Source organism: Callionymus lyra, chromosome 5 (genome assembly GCF_982586985.1).
Source record: "Callionymus lyra chromosome 5, fCalLyr1.hap1.1, whole genome shotgun sequence".
Classification (NCBI taxonomy): Eukaryota; Metazoa; Chordata; class Actinopteri; order Syngnathiformes; family Callionymidae; genus Callionymus; species Callionymus lyra.
Genome location: NC_141822.1, coordinates 35,999,114 through 36,019,122, shown reverse-complemented (window position 1 = coordinate 36,019,122; position 20,009 = coordinate 35,999,114). Strand labels below are relative to the sequence as shown.

The following is a 20,009-nucleotide window of genomic DNA, read 5'->3' as shown; positions in this document are numbered from 1 at the left end:
ACGGCCCCTTGTTACGATAGCTTGCCGTCGTCGTTTTTTTCGGTAGAATTCGGTACACTCCCTCTCACATCCCGGGGTTAAGGCATCAGTCAAGATGGTCAGTGCTAGATTTGTCTGGCCAGGGCTACGCAGGGATGTTAAGGAGTGGGCAGCAGCTTGTGTTGCGTGTCAGCGAGCGAAAGTCCACACGCACACGAAAACCCCGCTTGAGCCTTTTACTATTCCCGCCAAGAGGTTTGATCATGTGCATGTGGACTTGGTTGGTCACCATGGTGGATAGGACCAGGCCTGAAGTTGTCCCTCTTTCCTCCACGACCTCTGCAGACGTTGCCCGAGCGTTCCTCTCAACCTGGGTTGCTCGTTTTGGGGTGCCCTCTGATATAACATCCGAAAGGGGCCCCCAGTTCGTTTCGGAGTTGTGGTCGACACTAGCGAGATCCTTAGGCGTGCAGACACACCGCACTACAGCGTACCACCCGCAGTCGAACGGCATTTGCGAAAGGTTCCACCGGTCGTTAAAAGCAGCCTTACGCGCTACGCTTACGGATTCGAACTGGGTGGATCGATTACCCTGGGTTCTGCTCGGGTTGCGTTCCGCTCCGAAAGAGGATCTTGAGGCATCTGCCGCGGAGTTGGTCATTGGACAGCCCCTGCGCATCCCTGGGGAATGTTTGCCTGTTAACTCTGCTCCACAGTTCCGTGTGACCGATAGTTCGGACAGTGTTAGGGTCCCGGGACCTGTTCATCACTGTTTCCCTAAAATATTTGTGCCTGTTCAGCTACAGAACGCTCTTTTTGTTTTTGTGCGTCATGATGCGCACCGCACACCACTTCAACCGCCATACGATGGACCTTTTAGGGTACTTGAGCCAGGCCCAAAGTATTTTGTGTTGGACATGGGGGGCCGAAGGGAGCATGTTACTGTTGACCGGCTCAAGCCTGCTCACATGGTGGCTGATGAGATCTTGTCCCCGGCACAGGTTCCCCGTCGGGGCCGACCGCCTTCCAAGAGAGTGACTGAAGCTGCTCAGAGTGTGGACACTGGTGCTGAAGCTCACTTTTCAGCAGACGGACGACGCAGCCGTTTTGGGAGGCTTATAAAGGCTCCATATAGACCCTAAGTTTTCCCTTCTGGGTGTTCTGGGGGTGGTGGTGTGGCGGGCACTTGGACCTGCGCGGTTTTATCTCACCCATCAGGGTAGTGTGTTCGCAGCAAACAGTTCAGTTTGGTTTTGCTGAGTGAAGAATAAAGTTGTGTTTTACATCATCCCTTGCTTCTTCACTCCTACCACAGCGTATACGTATAGTGTATAATAATTTTTAATCTAACATGACCCTGGTCTAGAAAAGCGCTCTACAAATATTACTTACTTACACTCAAGTGAAGCGCGCTGTAGTGACGTTAATTATGCTAATTTACGCAACGATCTAATAAAATAATTGGAAAAAAAAATCGAATAACAGCAACTGATTTTCTTTTTTTCAATATAACGTTTTAAACGTTATAATCCAATACAACTTTCGCGTTGTTCCCCAAAAAATCTGAAATAAAAATAACGTGTGCAGGAAATGACGCCAGAGAGCGCCGGAAGTAGGTAGGTGAGCGGGAAGGGGGAGGTAAGCGGGCAGTGGTAGTAGCGCATAGAGCATGAGGTTTGCGGGCTACACCGTTTCTGTTTTTATTTAAGTTTGGAGCTAAGCTGTCGCAGTTAGTCAAATTGAAGACGAGTCTGTGAAATATTTCAAATAAGGTGAGGCTTTGTTGACTTCGTTGTCTGTACCAAATAATTTGTTTTGTTTAAAGTTAAATGATGCTAGCCGGCTAGCTTGATAATCACAGAAGTGCTTGATAAACGTCGGACACTGAATGTTTCATGTAATTGACTGTATATTTTCTTCTTAAGGTTACAAAAATACAGGCTCAGCCATGCCGGCCAGCACTGGGCCCGTCAGCCCGACAGCCGCGCTCGCTGAAGCGCTGGAGAATTCTTCCCGGCACATAGACAAGCACCTGCAGGAGGACCGGTGCTTCCCGGAGCTCTCCGAGCTGCTCGGTGTTCCCGCTCACAGTAAGTCCTTCTGGAGGACGGTTTGTAAGCGCATCAAGGTTGCTTAACTGTGAACAAAATGATAATCGAGATGCTTTTTTTAATCACATCTGTGTTTTAGCTTGGTTTCTAAAGGAAGAATGTTATTGGTCCAGTGCTTGGTTACTCTTCTAGTGTGGAAAACACTGTACTAATGCATACATTCATCATAATAGGGAGACTATCATTTTCAAACTTCAAGTTTTGACTTGTGCCAATGTCTTCTTTAGATATGCCTTCCCTCTCTGGAGTATCGGACATGGATTATCCCCTACAAGGTCCAGGTTTACTCAGTGTGCCCAACCTCCCAGAGCTCAGTGCCGTCCGCAGAGTCCCGCTGCCTCCAGAACTGGTGGAGCAGTTCAGTCGTATCCTTTTCTCTGCTTCTGCTTATTGCCTGCTTTTTTGGGAGATGTTTGAAACTTATTTAAAAGTTAAAACTTAACTTTATTTTAGATATGCAATGTAACTGCATCATGGGCGTCTTTCCTGAGATCAGCCGTGCATGGCTAACAATTGACAATGATATTTTCATGTGGAATTTTGAAGATGGGTAAGTTTATGTAAATTATCCCTTCCTTAGCAATGTGTAATTAGACTGCTTAACTGGAGTCCGTGTGTGCGTGCGTGCGTGTGTGTGTGTGCGTGTCTGTTATACAAATTACAAACAAGTGTGTATATGAAGAATTGTATGTAGAATATATTTTTCTGCTTGCAGAGGAGATGTGGCTTATTTTGACGGCCTTATTGAAACTATTCTTGCAGTTGGTTTTGTAAAACCAACGCCAGGTATGCATTTAGTAAGAATATCCAATTATTTTCTCAGCTGTAACTAAAGCTTATTTGGTTTTCATCAATCTCAGGCATTCTGCAACCTCATATTGAGTACCTCCTTGTGTTGGCCACTTCTGTGGATGTGGTTGTGCTTGGTTTGAGTCTCCCCAACAGCCAAAATGGTGAGTCCAAAATGGTTTGCTTCCTTCGCTCAGCAAATTATTTCTCTGATCATCCCTTGACAAACAGTCAATTAAGGGTAATATTTTTTTGTTTACGCCCTTATTCAGGTGAACATGTTTACCTTTCAACTGATCTTTTCCTCATATAATGAAGGCTTGGCTTAATATTATTATTTTATTTTTGTTGACAAAATTGCTGTATGAAAAAACTAGGACGGGCTACCATGAACTGATCAATGTATAGGGAACTCTGGATGTCGTGTACTAGGGTGAAAGTTTATTATAGTATGCTATGTTTCTGTTGCAGGATTAAACGACAGCATGGCTGGAGGACTGCAGCTGTTGCCAGAACCCCTCTTTTCTATCCCCACAGATAATACTTTCATTGTCTCCATCACTTCCACTGACCAGGGACGCATCTTCATGGCGGGAAAAGATGGCTGTCTGTATGAGATTGCTTACCAAGGAGAGGCTGGTTGGCTGAGTCCACGCTACAAAAAAATAAATCATTCCAAAAGCTCCCTATCCTTTCTCATCCCCTCTGTGCTTCAGTTCTCTTTCTCTGAAGATGGTAAAGAGAAACAAACTTTGTTAGAAATATCGCTCCCGTCTTATGTAAGCTTGAAATTTATTTTTTCAGACCCAGTTGTGCAGATTACTGTCGACAATTCTCGCAGAATTCTCTTCACACGCTCTGAGAAAGATGTCCTGCAGGTTAGTATTTGTTATGCATTTTTACTTTGAAACAAATTTGGAAATGAGAATTTAATTGGGTAAAATGAAAAATATCTATAGTTAAATGTTGCTCTTGCTCAATTTTCCATTGTTTAGGTTAATATTTTATTGCAATGCCATTTTCTAATATAGCAGATTTTAAAATGTTCTTCCTGTTAATGTTTGCTTTTATGCTTTACATGGATGAAATTTTACAGTTGTCTTTTCCTTCCAGGTGTATGATCTTGGTACAGATGGTAAAGGAATGAGTCGTGTGGCCACAATGTCACAGAGCAACATTGTTGCTGCAGCAGGAAATATCGCCAGGTTAGGGTTAACTCCACTTTTAAATCCTAAGTGTTTCACACATTAATGTTTTGTCTTCTTTTTTTTAATCAGGACTATTGATCGCTCTGCCTTCAAACCCATCGCCCAGATCTCGGTCATCGACAGGTCAGAATCCTCAGACTGCCATCTGCTGGCAGTTACTCATTCAGGTAAGTAAAGTGCAGATGTGAAGACTGGTGGTGAACACCAACTAAAGCTGATTTTGCAGGAGTCCGTCTCTACTTCACCACTTCCCCATTTGCTCCTCCAAACCAAAGAAATGTGGAACTTCGTCCTTCCCTTCTAAACTTGATTCACGTTCGGCTGCCTCCTGGATTTTCTGCATCGTCCACCTTGCAGAAACCAGCAAAGGTTCACAAGGCTATTTACAGCAAAGGTAAAACACAGAGTAATGTGTCTTTGATTTTTGTGCTTTGCTGAACTGAACCTTGATGAATGTGAGGGGAGCTGTAAATTACATGCCGTCATCAATCTGGATTTGAGTCCCTCTCGGTCTTTGATGGCGCCATCTTTTAATGTATAACACAACAGTTCAACAACATTAAGAATTGGGCAGAACTAGATGGCAAATGAATCTTGCCAAACAGATGTTTTCTTAAAAATAGATGCTTCTTGCCATATAAACCTGAACAATGAAACAATCTGGAAATAAGGTTTAATATTAATGGATATAATTAATATTAGCCAATTAAAAAAGGTCTACTGGTCTGTGACTTAAAATGAATACATTTTATCTGGCATTTAGCAGGTTTTAAAATCCACATTATGTTTATGATTGTGAGTTATAGACTCAATAGATTACGCATTCTTTCCACATGATGTCTTTAAAAAAAAGAAGATAATAATAATATAGATGGATAGATGATGCATGAATGAAGGATGGGGTTTTTGGCTGCAATTCCATGCCAAATAATTTGCGTCTCACCGGCTGAACTTCCAAGATACCTTCTGCCACAACGCTTCGTCTGTTATCGATCGGAAGGATTATATTTATTTATCGTCTGTTAGGTTATAGAAGATTCTTTCTTTTCTTTTTAATATTTTATTTCTGGGTGTTTTTATTTTTCTTCTGGTATATTGCTCTTGCTGTTTGTTAAAAAGAATTTCCCCTCGCGGGATAATAAAGGGATTCTGATTCTGAGATCTGTGCTTCAGCTCTCACTGTCACAACTTCACTTTTAACAGAAGAAAATACATTTTATTAACTCTACTACTTACATTACAGCAAATTAATATGGTTTTCTAAACGTTACTTAACTAAAAATAATTTTGATTTCTGCTTCCTAAAAGTTTGTTTACATAACTAAGCGTTACTATTAGTTAAAATCTCAAGTGTTTCCTAAAACCGTTGCAGATTTTGTGAGTAGCTACATTGGAGCCTTTAGATTATGTGATTAATGCCGAAAAGCAATACATTTCCCAGTGCTCATGTTTTACACAAAAAATTGTTCTCCTCACATTTCATAATTGAAACACAGTGTGTCTACATTTTAACAGTCTTCTGCCTTCAATAATAATTATTATTATTAAAAATATCAGTAAATAAATGATCACTGCTGGTACAGTACAGAAGATCTTTTGAATGATCCAAATCTGCCTTCATGTTTATACAACTTTTCCAATATTTCAGGTGTCCTGCTGATGGCTGCTTCTGAGACTGAGGATAATGATGCTTTGTGGTGCATCAACCATCATTCTTTCCCCTTCAGGAAACCATTGATGGAGACTCAGGTCAGCACAGAGCCAGTACACATACAAAAATTGGCCTTATGTGGCAAATGTAAAGCTGTTCAAAGAGGCTGCATGCTCAAAGCTCTTTCAATCTGTACAGCTTTTAAATACTTTTGTCGTACTAAATAGAAGTGCAAAAATATTAGTCGTCTTGTTCCACAAACTTTTCGCTGTTTATCAAATGTAAAAACAATAATTTACTGCCCCTGTCAGGGTTCTTGTAAGGATTCTTTTTACAGTGTGGGGGGGACCTGTGCACTGGGCAGCCGCAAGAGCCATAGCCGCAGGAAATTGAAAACAATACATTACATCCCTTTCATTTATTTCTGCGCTTTGGTGCCGACATGATCGGAGAAAAATATTAATTATAGCAAGACTTTGTTTTCCCACGAAACTGCGCAACAACAGACAGGAGCCGGAGGCGCATTGGGTTATCACATTAATTTCTGTATAGATTATGTAGGAAACATGTGATACTATATACAGCAAATCAATAATAAATCCCACTTCCCTGTACATGCACACATAACGATTTATAAATGACCTGCGATAACAACTTGGCTCATTAGCATATGGCGAAGACAGGCAGATTTACACTTGGTTGGAAGTTCCGCGAGCGTATAAAACAACTGAGACAAGACGAAAATTACTTATAAGATACTATAAGTTGCTTTAGTAAAGTGGGTTGAAAGAGATGAGCAGCTGCTGACTGGAACACTCATGTTTGAGTAGCGCTCATAAGTTAGTCTTACTTCCGTGCGAGATGCGTCACCATGGCAACCGAGCCTAGCAAGCCGCGCCGCACAGCTGACAGACAGACAGACAGACGGAGACGTAAACGACAACGAGACATAGAAGTAAGATGTAGGGGCCCAATTCACACTATAGTCTCATCTTACTATTGGAAAGACTTCCAAGATGGCATTGGGTAATCCCTAATTGTCCTAGACGGCATCAGTCATGAAGTTGGACCATATTCTCTTGGACATCACTCGCAGCTAGATATGTTTTGAACTTATCATGTTTGATTATTGTCGTTTTTTTTTTTTCACAAGATGACATCCACCATCGATGGACTTACCTGGGCCATCTGTCCCATCAGTGAAGTCCGACCCGCCAAGATTTCTACTCCCCTTAACAGGGACTTGATCCCGGTCACAGATTCACCTGTGGTGGTGCAGCAGCACAATATGTCTCCTCAGAAGTTTGTCCTTCTTTCTGCAAAGGTAAATTAACTTATGGTTTTTCTCCTTGGATATCACCTGGGGTTATTATTGATTTGTTTATTTTATGTTCATCAGGGGAGTCATATCTTCCAAAAACTGCGGCCAGTAGACCAATTACGCCACCTGCTGGTGAGCTGTGTCGGGGGTGAAAGTGAAGAGATTGAACGATTCTTCAAGCTGCACAGGGTAAAACATGGACAAAATGATGAAAGAAGAGCTGAAGAAAAATCCTGAACATGCTGTTTGTTGTTTCAACACTAGTTAAATGTGTTATCCGAGTCCAGTTTGCACACATGAGTTATACACTTTTTTTAGGAGGAACAGTCCTGTGCAGCTGCCCTTATTCTGGCATGTTCTGGTGAAGCTTGCAACAGAGAAGTGTCTCTGTGGGCCACCAGAGCTTTCTTCAGGTAAATGTAAAATGTAGCAAATAAAATGAAACAAAAACCTGATCTGAACAAATCTTTTTTCTTTTCTTTTTTTTAAGATATGGTGGAGAAGCACAAATGAGATTTCCCTCAGCAATGACATCCCCTGGTAATGTTGGACCTGTCATGAGTTCTCCAGCACCAGGTGACTTGTATATTTTTTTCTCCACTTAACTCCTGTGAAAGCGTAAATGACCTGCTATTTTTGTTTGTTTATATCCCTGAAAATATTTCCCTTCAACTGGTTGTGTTTTTATTGGCTCAACAGGTATTGTTCCTCCAGCCTTTGCCACACCATTTACTCCAATGCACAGTTCTGTCCCCATGACCCCAATGACAGCAGGCCCAGAGGTGATCTTTTCTGGGAAACATAACGGCATTTGTGTCTATTTCGCTCGGATTCTTGGGTCAGAAATGATTTCTTGCGTTCTTTCTTCTTCTTCTTCTACATACATGTGGTTAACTCCTGTTCACCTTTTTTGTTCGAACAGTAATATTTGGGATGGAAGTCTGGCTGTGGAAGACACCATTGTTCAAGGAAATCAAAATGTTACTATTGTGAGTTTAAAATTTCACTTAAAATTATTTAAAAATAAACCCTGGTGTTTGATCCTATATTATCTTCATTGATCTTGCAGTTGAAAAGCACTGTTGATTCAGTGCAGCTGGAATTTGTCATTCATCAACTTGCCGGCTTGCAGGAGTTTTTGGACAAAAACTCACAGATCAGTCCGTCTTCCCTGGGAGATGTGAGGTAGGAATTTTCATAGAAAATATATGGAGTGTATCTGAAGCCATGCAGGAATTTACAAAAAGTTGTGGGGAAATTGTTTGAACGATTATTTATAATATAACGATTAAGTAGTGATGTGTTTTTTTTTTAAAGTAAGCGTATAGGCTTATTGTTTAATTCATTAAGTGTTTTCATTCGTTTTCTATATAGTTTAGTCCATTCCAAACATATTCATGACACAAATATAAATAACTTTCTATTGGCATGAAAATTATGAGAAGTACTTTAAGGGTACATTTTTCCTTTTGACCTTTTATTTTCCTCTACAAACATTGTTTATTTTACCTACAGTTCCCCTGCAAACCTGCAGCAAAGACTTTTGGGATTCATGCGTCCTGACGGAGCCAACTCTCAGCAGGTCCAGCAGGAGCTGCAGAGAAAATATCACAGTGAGTTGAGTAGTTAATTATTACTGAGCAAAAGTGTAAAATATTGTTGTCTAATGAGAAATTAAATGCAATTCTGAAGTTTTGTTTTTTTTAATATTTTTTTTTTATTGGTACAATGTGTTTCTGCCTCTATCCAGCCAAAGCTCAAGTCTACGAGAAAGTGTCCCTGCAGAGCCTGCAGCAGCTGGTGCATCGATCCTACCAGACTCTGACTCTCTGGAAACTTCTCTGCGACCACCAGTTTAGCCTCATCATGTCCAAGATGCCAAAGGAGTTTCAGGAGCAGATGAAGGGGGCAAGTTTCAAGGATGTGGTAATCCGGGGCAAGGAGCTGTCTGGAGCCCTCATCACTGCTATCATAAACGTCTACATTGTCGACAATGCCTCGGTGGACGCCATCAGTAATCACCTGAGAGACATATGCCCGCTTCTGTACAGCACAGATGACGGTGTTTGCTCAAAGGTGAGAATACAATTGATGCCTGCACTGGTCTCTTATTTTATAATTTACAGTTGCATGATAAACTTGAGCATGTATTAAAAATGTTTGCGCCATCTTTAAAAGCATTAACATAAGATTACCATGATCACACCGCAGCCTAAATTAGAGTAAAAGTTTAGACAAACTTTCTAAATGAAAACAAATCTTAACTTGAGACACTCTCATATTCTTATGTTTATATTTATATCCCCTTCTGTCAAAGTCTGTCTGCACTTCATCCTCTACCAATTTCTATCAATCTCTCTATTCAATATTTGTGCTTCACTCAGGCCAATGAGCTGTTGCAGAGCACAAAGCAGTTCCAGAACAAGTTGGACAAAGAGAGAACCCTAAGGGAGTCGCTGAAACTGTACCAGCAAATTAGTCAGCACGCAGACCTTCCCCTCGTCTGCTCACAGTACAGACAAGGTAAAACAACCCTCCCATTGCAGCTGCAACACATTTGCTAATGGTGTCTTACTACTGCAGTGCGCTTCTATGAGGGGATCCTGGAGTTGTGTCTCACAGCAGCAGAAAAGAAGGACCCACAGAGACTTGGACCTCATTTCTACAAAAATGGAGAGCCGGAGGAGGATAGAGTGGGTCAGCAGGCTTTCCAGGAGAGGTAGAGGTGTTTAACACAGCTAATTAAAGTCGATTTTTGTTGCTTAATATCAGCCTTTTATCTTCTCTATTAGACTATCGTGTTACAAGTGCATCACAGACACTTTGCAGGAGCTGGTCAACCAAAGCAAAGCTGCCCCCCAGTCTCCCAGTGTTCCCAAGCAGCCTGGTCCTCCGGTCATGACCTCCGATCCCAACATGCTCAGTAATGAAGAGGCTACAGCCCATGTACGTTTAAATTAGATCATTGGAAAGTCTGCCACATATGTACAATCTTAATTTTCATTATGTCTTCCCTTAGTGTGAGCAGATGCTGGGTCTGGCCCAGGGGTCCAAGGATGAGCTGTTTCACATCGCCCTTTACAATTGGCTGATCCAAGCTGATCTTACTGACAAACTGCTTGAGGTGAGTTCTTTAACACCTAAGATAATAAATGACTGTTGACTTTTGCTTTTAATGGGTCCAAACTGTTTAGTCTTTATTTTAAAATATTGCTATAATAGCAAATATTTTGTGGGGGCAAACGATGAATAGTTTCTATATATGAAGGGGAAGTCTTTCCAAAAATTGTATTTGATGTTACATTTTTACAATTTACCTTTCAAGCTTGAGTTTTTACAGATTCATTCTGTCCCCATCTACATGATTTGAAAATTTGAATGGACCAGAAGTGCACAAGCATTTATCCTATCAAATTATTTGATTTATATGTAAAATGACCATTATGATGATGGTCTAATTGGTGCAATGAGAGGTGGTAAGAAGAGGGAAAAACCTAAACATAAATCAGTTTAGGAGGTACAATTTATACATTCCTATCACACCAGACATTTAAAGTGTAGAAAACTGATGGGGATTCCTCATATTTTAAATGTATAAAAATTTAATTTTTGAATTTGTTTTTATTTCCTTTCTTTGTTTAAGCCTATTTAAAGATTTATGGAGAATGGTTACCTGGTATTTTAACTCTCTTTTAAAGCCATCTTGTGTTTGTGTAATAATTTTTAATATATATCTCTCCAAATGTTGTGGAATAAAATATATAATTTTCCCTAACAGGTGAACTCTCCCTACCTGGAAGAACATCTGACACACATGATTAAACGCGACCAGAGTAAAGTTCACAACATGGACCTGCTGTGGCGCTACTATGAGAAAAATCGCAATTTTGGCAAGGCTGCTCATGTGTTGGCCCGTCTGGTGGACATGCACAGGTCTGAACAGATCATTGTTTCCATTTTTACCATGATACAAAGCCAAATCATAGAAAAAATGTATACATTTAATCTGAGTTTATTCACAAGTAGGACAGCGGTTTAGTTTACGAAGTGCAAAAGTGAAATGCACTGAAAAGGGAAAAATATTTTTTTTCCTATTCATTTATTTTTATTTTTAATTTTTTTGCTCCGAGTGTCCATTTGTTCATTCTGTAAAGGTCGACATTAGCATGTCTCATGTAGTTTTTTTTTCTTACAGCACTGAGATCACGTTGAAGCAGCGTCTTGAGTATATCGCTCGAGCCATTCTGTCTGCCAAAAGTGTCTCCAGTATCTTGGCGCAAGCATCAGATGGAGAATTTCTCCATGAGCTGGAAGAAAGGATGGAGGTTAGTAAATATGTTTACAGACTAATATCCTTGTTATTGAAATGTACTCATTTTCCTTATACCTCTGCTCTCCCCAGCTGGTCCGTATTCAAGTACAGATCCAGGAGACCCTGATCAGACAATACTCTAATCACCCCTCTGTGAAGTCTGTTATCGCTCAGTTGGATTCAGAGCTGATGGACATCACAAAGGTAGCTTAAAGATCTAACAGTCCTTTGTTTAGATTCAAGCAAGTAAAGTTTGTCAAATTTAACAACTCGAGACTGAAATGGTTGACACCGTTAAGTACATTTAGGTTAATTGTACACTTTATAAAATGTATATTTAAAGAACACTGGCCTTCCTTAAACGAAAACTCAATCTTAAAATACAATTATTTGCTAATTTCTGGACCGATTTTTTTTTTTTTTTTCAAACGGTTTTGGTCCGTTCAAATCGTCATACATTTAGCAATGATACAGGGTGCTTGGATATTTAAAAAAAATATAGTAAAATATTCCTTCTAATAATGTCTATCTGGTCTGAGGTTAAAAAAAAAAACCTTGTGAAAAAGCCTGACAAATGAGGGATTTACGAACACTTTTACACTTTTATAAACAAAGCATTCCTCTATAGACTTAATGCACTGTACCAAGATGGCCGCCCTGTTTACACACAGCTCTAGTAGTCGGCAGCAGTCGATGTGGCGTCTGTGTATATGTCGATGACTAAAAAAAACGCTCACAAAACTAAGGATCGATGGACACTTTCTACCCTAAACGGCTGCCATCTGAGTGACGTAGACGTTAAATATATATATATATATATATATATATAATTTACAATTTACTTACTCACTTACAGGTACATTTTCAGCCAGCATATTTCATATTTCTTGATCCATGATTGCAAAATGTACTCCCAGCAGGTGTCGGCAATGGTGTTTTTACAGCTGGTTGCAAGCATCGTTAAATAGTGAAGGAGAAGATGTCACGTCATTTCTGTTTAGTGCGTAGCGGCAGTGTTTGATGTGAGGCATACCATCTGTCGAGAATTTGCGGACTAGTTAGTACATTTACTATAATTTAAATTGATAATGCGCTTTTTAATGTGAACAATGTGCTTAAGCCTTTAAAAACGTAATTTGAACATAACAAAAAATAAAATCTAACGTTTTGTTTAGTTGACAATTAGATTATGAATTATTATTATTATTACTATTATTATCTACATGATGAATGTTTATTCTTACTTTTTTTTAAATATATATATAAAGGGTAATGATGGCCTAAATAAGTAAACAATTTTCAGTTGTATTTCCTGACAGCGATTTCCTAAATAATGGGAGTCAAGAGCCTTTTTAGCCAGAGGTTCATCTGTTAATTCTATATATTTATTGTCTGATAGGATATCATGGGTATAATGATTAACCACATCCCTGTACTTTGACTGTTGTACCAAACCTCCACAACTAACTGAAGAAAATAATGTTTTGATGTATGTCTACTACTAACGGAACAAAGTAAAATGTTATTCTTAACTCCTTCACCCAAAATTCCTTTGACCTCGGAAAGAGTCACCGGATGAAGAGTTATTTTCTCCCTCTCTTTGTTAGCGGCCTGTCTGACTGGTGGACAGGATCATCTAGACTGCTTATATGGAGATCACTGTCTATTTATGGAAAGAGATTTATGCTGATCACTCATTACCATGCTCTCACTTTTTCAACAAATATACACGTTTAAGATCAGTATTCAGTGTGCTTCTTTAAAGCTTTGTCTATCTGCGAGTAGTAAATCCTTTTGCCGTCATGAACAACACAAAAAACTTAAACCAATGTTTAAGACCGGTTCTGATATCAGTTTGGATTTGCTTTTGTACGATTTCAGATTTGATAATGGCCATTAAGAGCAATCATTTGACTTTTATATCTGCAGCTGTATGGAGAGTTTGCTGATCATTTCAAACTGTCCGAGTGCAAACTTGCCATCATCCACTGTGCTGGGCACTCGGATCCGATCCTGGTTCATTCCCTGTGGCAGGAAATCATGGAGAAAGGCAAGATATATTATGTTGACTCTGAAGTGTGTTGAAGTGCCGTTTGTTTATGGATGTTTATATGTTTTTTAGAACTGGCAGACACGTTGAACATGAGTCCCATTGACAGGATGAGGTCCCTCAGTTTGAAGCTGGTGTCACTGGGGAAGATTTACGCTGCAACACCGAGATACTTCCCTCTAGGTAAATGTCATGAGGTGGATACGTGCAATTATACTGATTGTTTTCATGTCCTCCCGATGATTGTGTTTCCACAAGTCTCTGCATGTTTTAACATTATCCCTCAGAGGAGATGAACCAATGTGGACAAGAATGACCCAATTACCTGTTTGCTCAATATCGCTGACGTGTTTGTTTCAGAGTTCCTTGTGAAGTTCCTGGAGCAGGAAGTATGTCATTCCAACTGGGACGTCGGCTTTGTCACCGCCACCATGCAAGAGATCGGTGTGCAATTGCCACGCCTCCTGGAAGTCTACGACCAACTCTTTAAAACGCGGGTACAAACAGTAGCGCTCAACATGTGAAGAATTTGCACTTGCCTAGAATTTAGAATCTTTGTACAGTCATTACTGACATGATATTCAACCATATCTACTATTCTTTGTCAGGATCCCTGTTGGCAGCGGCTGAAGAAACCTCTTCACCTAGTAGAATGTATCCACATGCTCCTGTCCGGCTATGTGGCAGATCCTAGCAGAGTTCCCACCTATGACAGGTAACCATGGAGAAGCCACCATTTTCTGTCATGACATTTGACAGTTTTGCTGCACAGTGATGCTGTTGAAGACACTCGGCATCATTGTTCAGGAACCTTTCTCAACTCCCAAGTTGTTTCGTGCCCACAAAAAAATTGTCTCCTTGCTCAAAAACAATCTTGTCAAGGCTGCGACATTTAAAGACAATTTGCAATTAGGTGGATAATTTGAGATTTAATATTACTTAAACCTGGGGTGTCATGTTACAAAAGTGTGCACGTACTTTTCGACATCAAAGTTATGTATCGGCGTACTTCACTGTCTATTGTGGCTTTACTTCAGCATTTGCAGAACGTCTGACAAACTGTCCATGGTCCCTGGACCCAAAAAGAAGAATCTTACTCTTATCAGTCCACAAAATATTATTTCTAGGCTAGCCATGTTCTTAGGCAAATTGTTTTAAAAAATAAAAAAGATGTCCTCAAAGCGTTTACAATGGGACTTTGCAGGCCTCGTTTATCTTGCTAATTCTGTGGGACAGCTATTATTTTGAAACCAACTGTACATGCAGTTGATATGGAAAGGATTAACACCCTTACAGAGCTGGAAAAGGATATTCATTGAATGTTCCAAAGAGCACACTAGCCTCCATCATTCGGAAATGCAAAAAGTTCAAAACCACTGTGACTCTTCCTGGAGCTGGCTTCCCCTCCAAGTGTGCCATAGGAACTTGGAAAACCAGAAAGAAGCCTCTCCTCAGTGAAAGGCCAATATAGGCCTGCTTGGAGTTTGCCATAAGGCAGCTTAAAGACTCAATAAATGACGAGAAATTACAATGGAACTCTTTGGTATGAATGCCAAGCGTCACAACTGAAGGCAACCAGGGGCCGCTCATCACCTGGCTACGACTCCTACGGTGGAGCATGGTGGTTTTCAGCAGCAGGATGAATGTTCAAATATTCCTGAAGACGCTTTAAGTATATGGTTTGAAAAACATATTTGTGTAGTTTGTAGAGTCATTGGCATGTTCTCTGTTTGAGGAAAAGTATAATATATTGTATATATATATATATTATATTCAGAAAGGTACATCTTCTACTTCTCATTTGATCCAACTGAGCCTCAGAGGCTGAACAGTTTAGTAAATTTCTTGAAATCAAACAATGGCTGAATGAAAACACTTTGCAGCTAAATGAAACTCTGGTTATTGCGCCTGATAAGGTTCCAGGGTTGAGTCAGTGCTTGGTGACTTAGGTCAGTCTGTCAAACTGAGCCTGAGAAACCTGGGTGTTGTATTTGACATGTCTCTAGTTCAACACTGCAGAAAACTGACCAGAAACTGATTGCTTCAACTGAGAAAAATCTCTAAACTTGAAAAAGGAAAATTGTCAAAAAGTTGTCACAGCATGATCTGGAGCTTGTAATCAATGCGTTTGTGTGCGAATTACGGTACGAAAACAAAGTTATGTTATTTATAAAGCAGTCATAAAGTATATCATATTTCATTATCCTTAATCTGATTCCGCATAGGTGGTCTCGCATCGGGCTAAACACTACCACTTTAGTCCACTGGCGTTGCTCGTCTTCTAATCGCCTAGAATCGCTTTAAATCTGTTAATATTTGTCTTTCTATACATTGGCAGTCAGACACACTAGCCGATTATGACGTGTGGAGCAACAGAAAGCGCTACAAAGCCTTAATAACATTAATTTATGCTTTTGTGTAATGGCAAAGAGTGACAATGTGATTAAATATACCGTGCAGCCATTATCACTTCGATATATTTAATCTGCTAAATTGTCTGACAATGATCCAATTTATTATACACGAGCGCTGCCAAATCAAACCAATGCATCATTGTTTGTGAAAATAATGTTGGATTTTATATTGTGATGAAATTATGCTGCTTTTATGTGGGTTCTCAGTGAAGCCTTTGTCGGACTGTAATTTGAAACTCATTAACATTATTTTTTCCTTGAACGGTATTGATGATAAACTAATATCATCCGTCCACAGACGCCGCTTCACTAACGTGTGCCTGGACAATATTTGTGGCTACCTGGTGGAACTTCAGTCCCTGAATCCCAACACCACCCTGCAACAGATCATCGGAAACTTCAAGTCCCTGCAGGCCAAGCTGGAGCGACTCCACTGACCGCTTCCATTAAAGAACATTGACCTCCGTGACCGATACTATGGCCTTAAACGAGCAGCTGATTGGTTGTCTGTATGTGAGCTTGTGGCTGACCTTAATGGGGGAATGAAAGCATGTAAAGGCTAAGCGAACCAGAAAGTTAGGTTTTATTGAAAGGCGTGAGTAAACTGAAGTGTGTAATTATGTTACAAGATCAATTAATAAACACCTTTTTACTAGGGTGGAATTTTGTGGCATATCAAACAAATCAGCAATGTTTGTACATACATGGGCTCAATGCCACCTCTGAGCACATTTAAGCATTTCTTTTGGTGTCTTGAGTACTTTTGATGGTTTTGTGGCAGTGATCCAAATTTTAAAGTGTGCTGTACACCCTGCTTCACTCAATGTTTCAATTGATGAGCGTTTCCTATGTCTATTGGGAAGTGCTACTGCTTTTATTTTTGTCATTTTATTGCTGTTTAAAATAAAACTTGTTTCAGGAGCTTTATCTGATATTAAGACTGCAGGCACATTTGATATTTGACAGGAAATGCATGTCTGAACTGTTTTTGAATACGAGTGGCTAAATTTAAAATTTCAATTAATTCAAGCCCCCCAAATCTTGTTTTCTTGATTGTGAGCCCTTAAAGTGTCTTTTTCTGGACACCGATCTTTTCCTTATCCACAACCGATTAATAAACTACAATCCATCTAAAATGCTCAATGTTAAGTCTTTAACGGTCATATTTTGAAATGAATGCAGATTTTTCACATTTTTGTGTTGCCCGGTGGAAGTACATTACTAAAAGGCATTATAGACAAAGAAAATCCAAACTAGGTATTTGCCTCATCATGAAAATCTCCCTCTCTCCATCTAAACCTCTAAAATGGTCTGCCGTTTCATTCTTTTAACTTGAGGGTCTTAATCTTCTTGGGCTCGATCCTTAAAATAAAAATAAATATTTTGTGCTAAATAACTTGCATGGTTCTTTACTGCAACTTGTTAAAGTCTTGACCGTATATTACTACGGTAATAATTTCTATAACTCATTTCTTTGTCTTAACTGTAACACGTTTAACATTACTGCATTCAGCACATCTTCAACCTGAGCCTGGGACTGGGGAAGGTCCTCCACCAGTGGAAGACATCATGCATCATCCCAGTCCCAAAGAAACCCCATCCTGGAGAGATGAACGACTTCAGACCTGTGGCCCTGACGTCGCACGTGATGAAGACCATGGAACGACTGGTGCTTCATCACCTCAGGCCACAGACCTGCCACGCCCTTGACCCCCTACAGTTTGCTTACCGAGAAAAGGTGGGAGTGGAAGATGCCATCATCTTCCTGCAACACCGATCTCTCTCTCACCTGGACAGAGGCAATGGTGCTGTGAGAATTACATTTTTGGACTTCTCCAGCGCCTTCAAAACCATCCAGCCTCTGCTCCTGAGGGACAAGCTGTCGGGGATGGGAGTGGATTCACACCTAGTTGCCTGGATAAGCGACTACCTGACCGGCCGACCCCAGTATGTGAGACTGGGGGAATGCAGGTCTGACACGGTGGTCAGCAACACGGGGGTGCCACAGGGAACTGTGCTCTCTCCTGTCTTGTTTTCCCTGTACACGTCCGACTTTCAGCACAACTCAGAGCTCTGCCATGTGCAGAGATTTGTGGACGACACAGCCATTGTTGGCTGTATCAAGAGCGGAAAGGAGGATGAGTACAGGGAGCTCATCCAGGACTTTGTCAAATGGTGTGACAACAATCATCTGCTCCTAAACACCACCAAGACCAGGGAGATGGTTGTGGATTTCCGGAGATCCAGGGTGCACCCAGAACCAGTTCTCATCAAGGGGGACTGTGTGGAGGTCGTGCACACCTACAAATACCTGGGAGTACAGCTGGATGACAGGCTGGACTGGACCACCAACACAGATGCTCTGTGCAAGAAAGGACAGAGTCGCTTATACTTCCTTCGAAGGCTGGCATCCTTCAACGTCTGCAGGAAGCTGCTACAGACCTTCTACCAGTCTGTGGTAGCGAGTGCCCTCCTGTACTCAGTGGTGTGCTGTGGGGGCAGTCTAAAGAAGAAGGATGCTTCACGCCTGGACAAATTAATAAGGAAGGCAGGCTCTTTTGTAGGCACAGAACTGGACAGTCTGACATCCATAGCTGAGCAACGCACACTCAACAGGCTCCTGTCCATCATAGACAATCCACAGCATCCTCTTCACAGCACCATAGACCAACAGAGGAGCAGCTTCAGTGACAGACTGCTGTCAATGTCCTGCTCCACTGAAAGACTGAGGAGATCATTCCTCCCCCATGCCATCAGACTCTTCAACCTGCAGCACACATGACGCAGACTCATCCCATTCTTTTTAAGGTTTTATATATCTTTTTTAATTTTTTTTTATTTTATTTTAGTTTTATTCTATTTTTTTTTTCCTTTTTATACATGTTTCAGTATATTTTAGACCTCTGTGTTCTATCTCTTTGTAACATATTCTGGAGCTGCTGAATTAATGAAACTTTATTTGATCAAATAAATCAACAATGCGTGTACGGGCATGAAAGGAAGAACATTTTTAACTTTCTCTGCATCTCTTTGTCACACGTGAATGATGGCGTAAAGACTTGAAGACGATGGGATTGCTATGGTGGTTACGGAATGAACACATATGCCTACTTTTCCTTTTAATTGGCTAAATTAAGTGAAAAAACGAACTGCTAATGAAGTGATAAGCTTAGTTAACAGTGTGGTTCACTGTTGTCTGCACTTATTTTATTTTATAAATTATTTTATTTAGTTTAAATTGTTTATAATTTATAATTTATTACTTTTATATATATATATAAATTATACAGTGCTGTTCAGTTTTGTTGTTTTTTATTTGATGGGCTTATCTAATGAATCATACAGAAAAAAGGACTTGTGTGCGATCAAGTTTGTTTAGTCTTAGCATCCAAACTTACACTGCTCCATACTCTTGTCAAATTTGCCTTTATCCCCATCTTACAAAAAGTGACTTTAAAAGTAATAAGTAATGTAAATTAACTAAGTTACCTTTGAAAGAAGTATCTAGTAACTGTAACCAATTACTAATTTAAATTATCCTGTCCAACACTGTAAATAACAAGAGAGTTTAGTTAGGAGCACAAAAATACATGTCTTCCCATTAGCCAATTATTTATATGTTTCTAACATCTATTTTGGAACAGTCCATATCACCTTCATTTATATTCATAGGTAGCTCCACTGGTAACCAGATTTAGCACCTGGACCTCAGATTTGACACAAGCTAAACCTAATGTGTGTCCCTGAGCTCTTCGTATAAAGTTTTTATCTATCTATCCATGCAGGTACATCTTCCCTCCCCCTACCCTGATCTCTCAAACTCTGGAATACAATGATTCTACATGTCTACTGTGTCTCTATGTGGGTGATTTCCAATACTGCAACCTTCTGTCAATTTGAGCTCATTAATGATATATTTAAAATACTGTGAAAACTTCTTCAATTCTAAAGACACAGGCATAAATATTGGCTAAAGGGATTTAATTGAGCTGCTTGGTGGATGTCTACACTCTCTGAGTTCTCTTCAGCTGATTTCAACTCTGGGTTTCCACTGTGGTGTCATTGGAGGACTGTAATTGTTTAAGTGATGTTTTAATTAAGATAATTATCTTCCATATTTGCCTCCTGGAAAAAGTCAATAATTACTCTAAACGTAAGTGGCAGCTTTTCCCAC

The 20,009-nt window shown here is 40.2% G+C and overlaps 1 protein-coding gene across 1 annotated transcript; it reads left to right on the top strand.

Annotated features, from left to right (window-relative positions):
• The first annotated feature begins 1,617 nt into the window (after positions 1-1,617).
• On the top strand, positions 1,618-17,231 carry nup155 (nucleoporin 155). Its single transcript, XM_087792210.1, has 33 exons — positions 1,618-1,751; positions 1,905-2,069; positions 2,318-2,455; positions 2,544-2,640; positions 2,806-2,876; positions 2,951-3,043; positions 3,351-3,614; positions 3,684-3,757; positions 3,993-4,084; positions 4,157-4,254; positions 4,314-4,481; positions 5,736-5,836; positions 6,892-7,062; positions 7,138-7,248; positions 7,378-7,472; positions 7,550-7,635; positions 7,759-7,897; positions 7,982-8,048; positions 8,129-8,244; positions 8,575-8,672; positions 8,810-9,135; positions 9,444-9,582; positions 9,643-9,778; positions 9,852-10,005; positions 10,079-10,183; positions 10,838-10,992; positions 11,255-11,384; positions 11,462-11,575; positions 13,301-13,421; positions 13,494-13,604; positions 13,782-13,918; positions 14,030-14,136; positions 16,134-17,231. The coding sequence occupies exons 2-33, from the start codon at positions 1,928-1,930 to the stop codon at positions 16,270-16,272; spliced, it is 4,095 nt and encodes a 1,364-aa protein (XP_087648336.1). The 5' UTR covers positions 1,618-1,751; positions 1,905-1,927; the 3' UTR covers positions 16,273-17,231.
• The last annotated feature ends 2,778 nt before the right edge of the window (positions 17,232-20,009 follow it).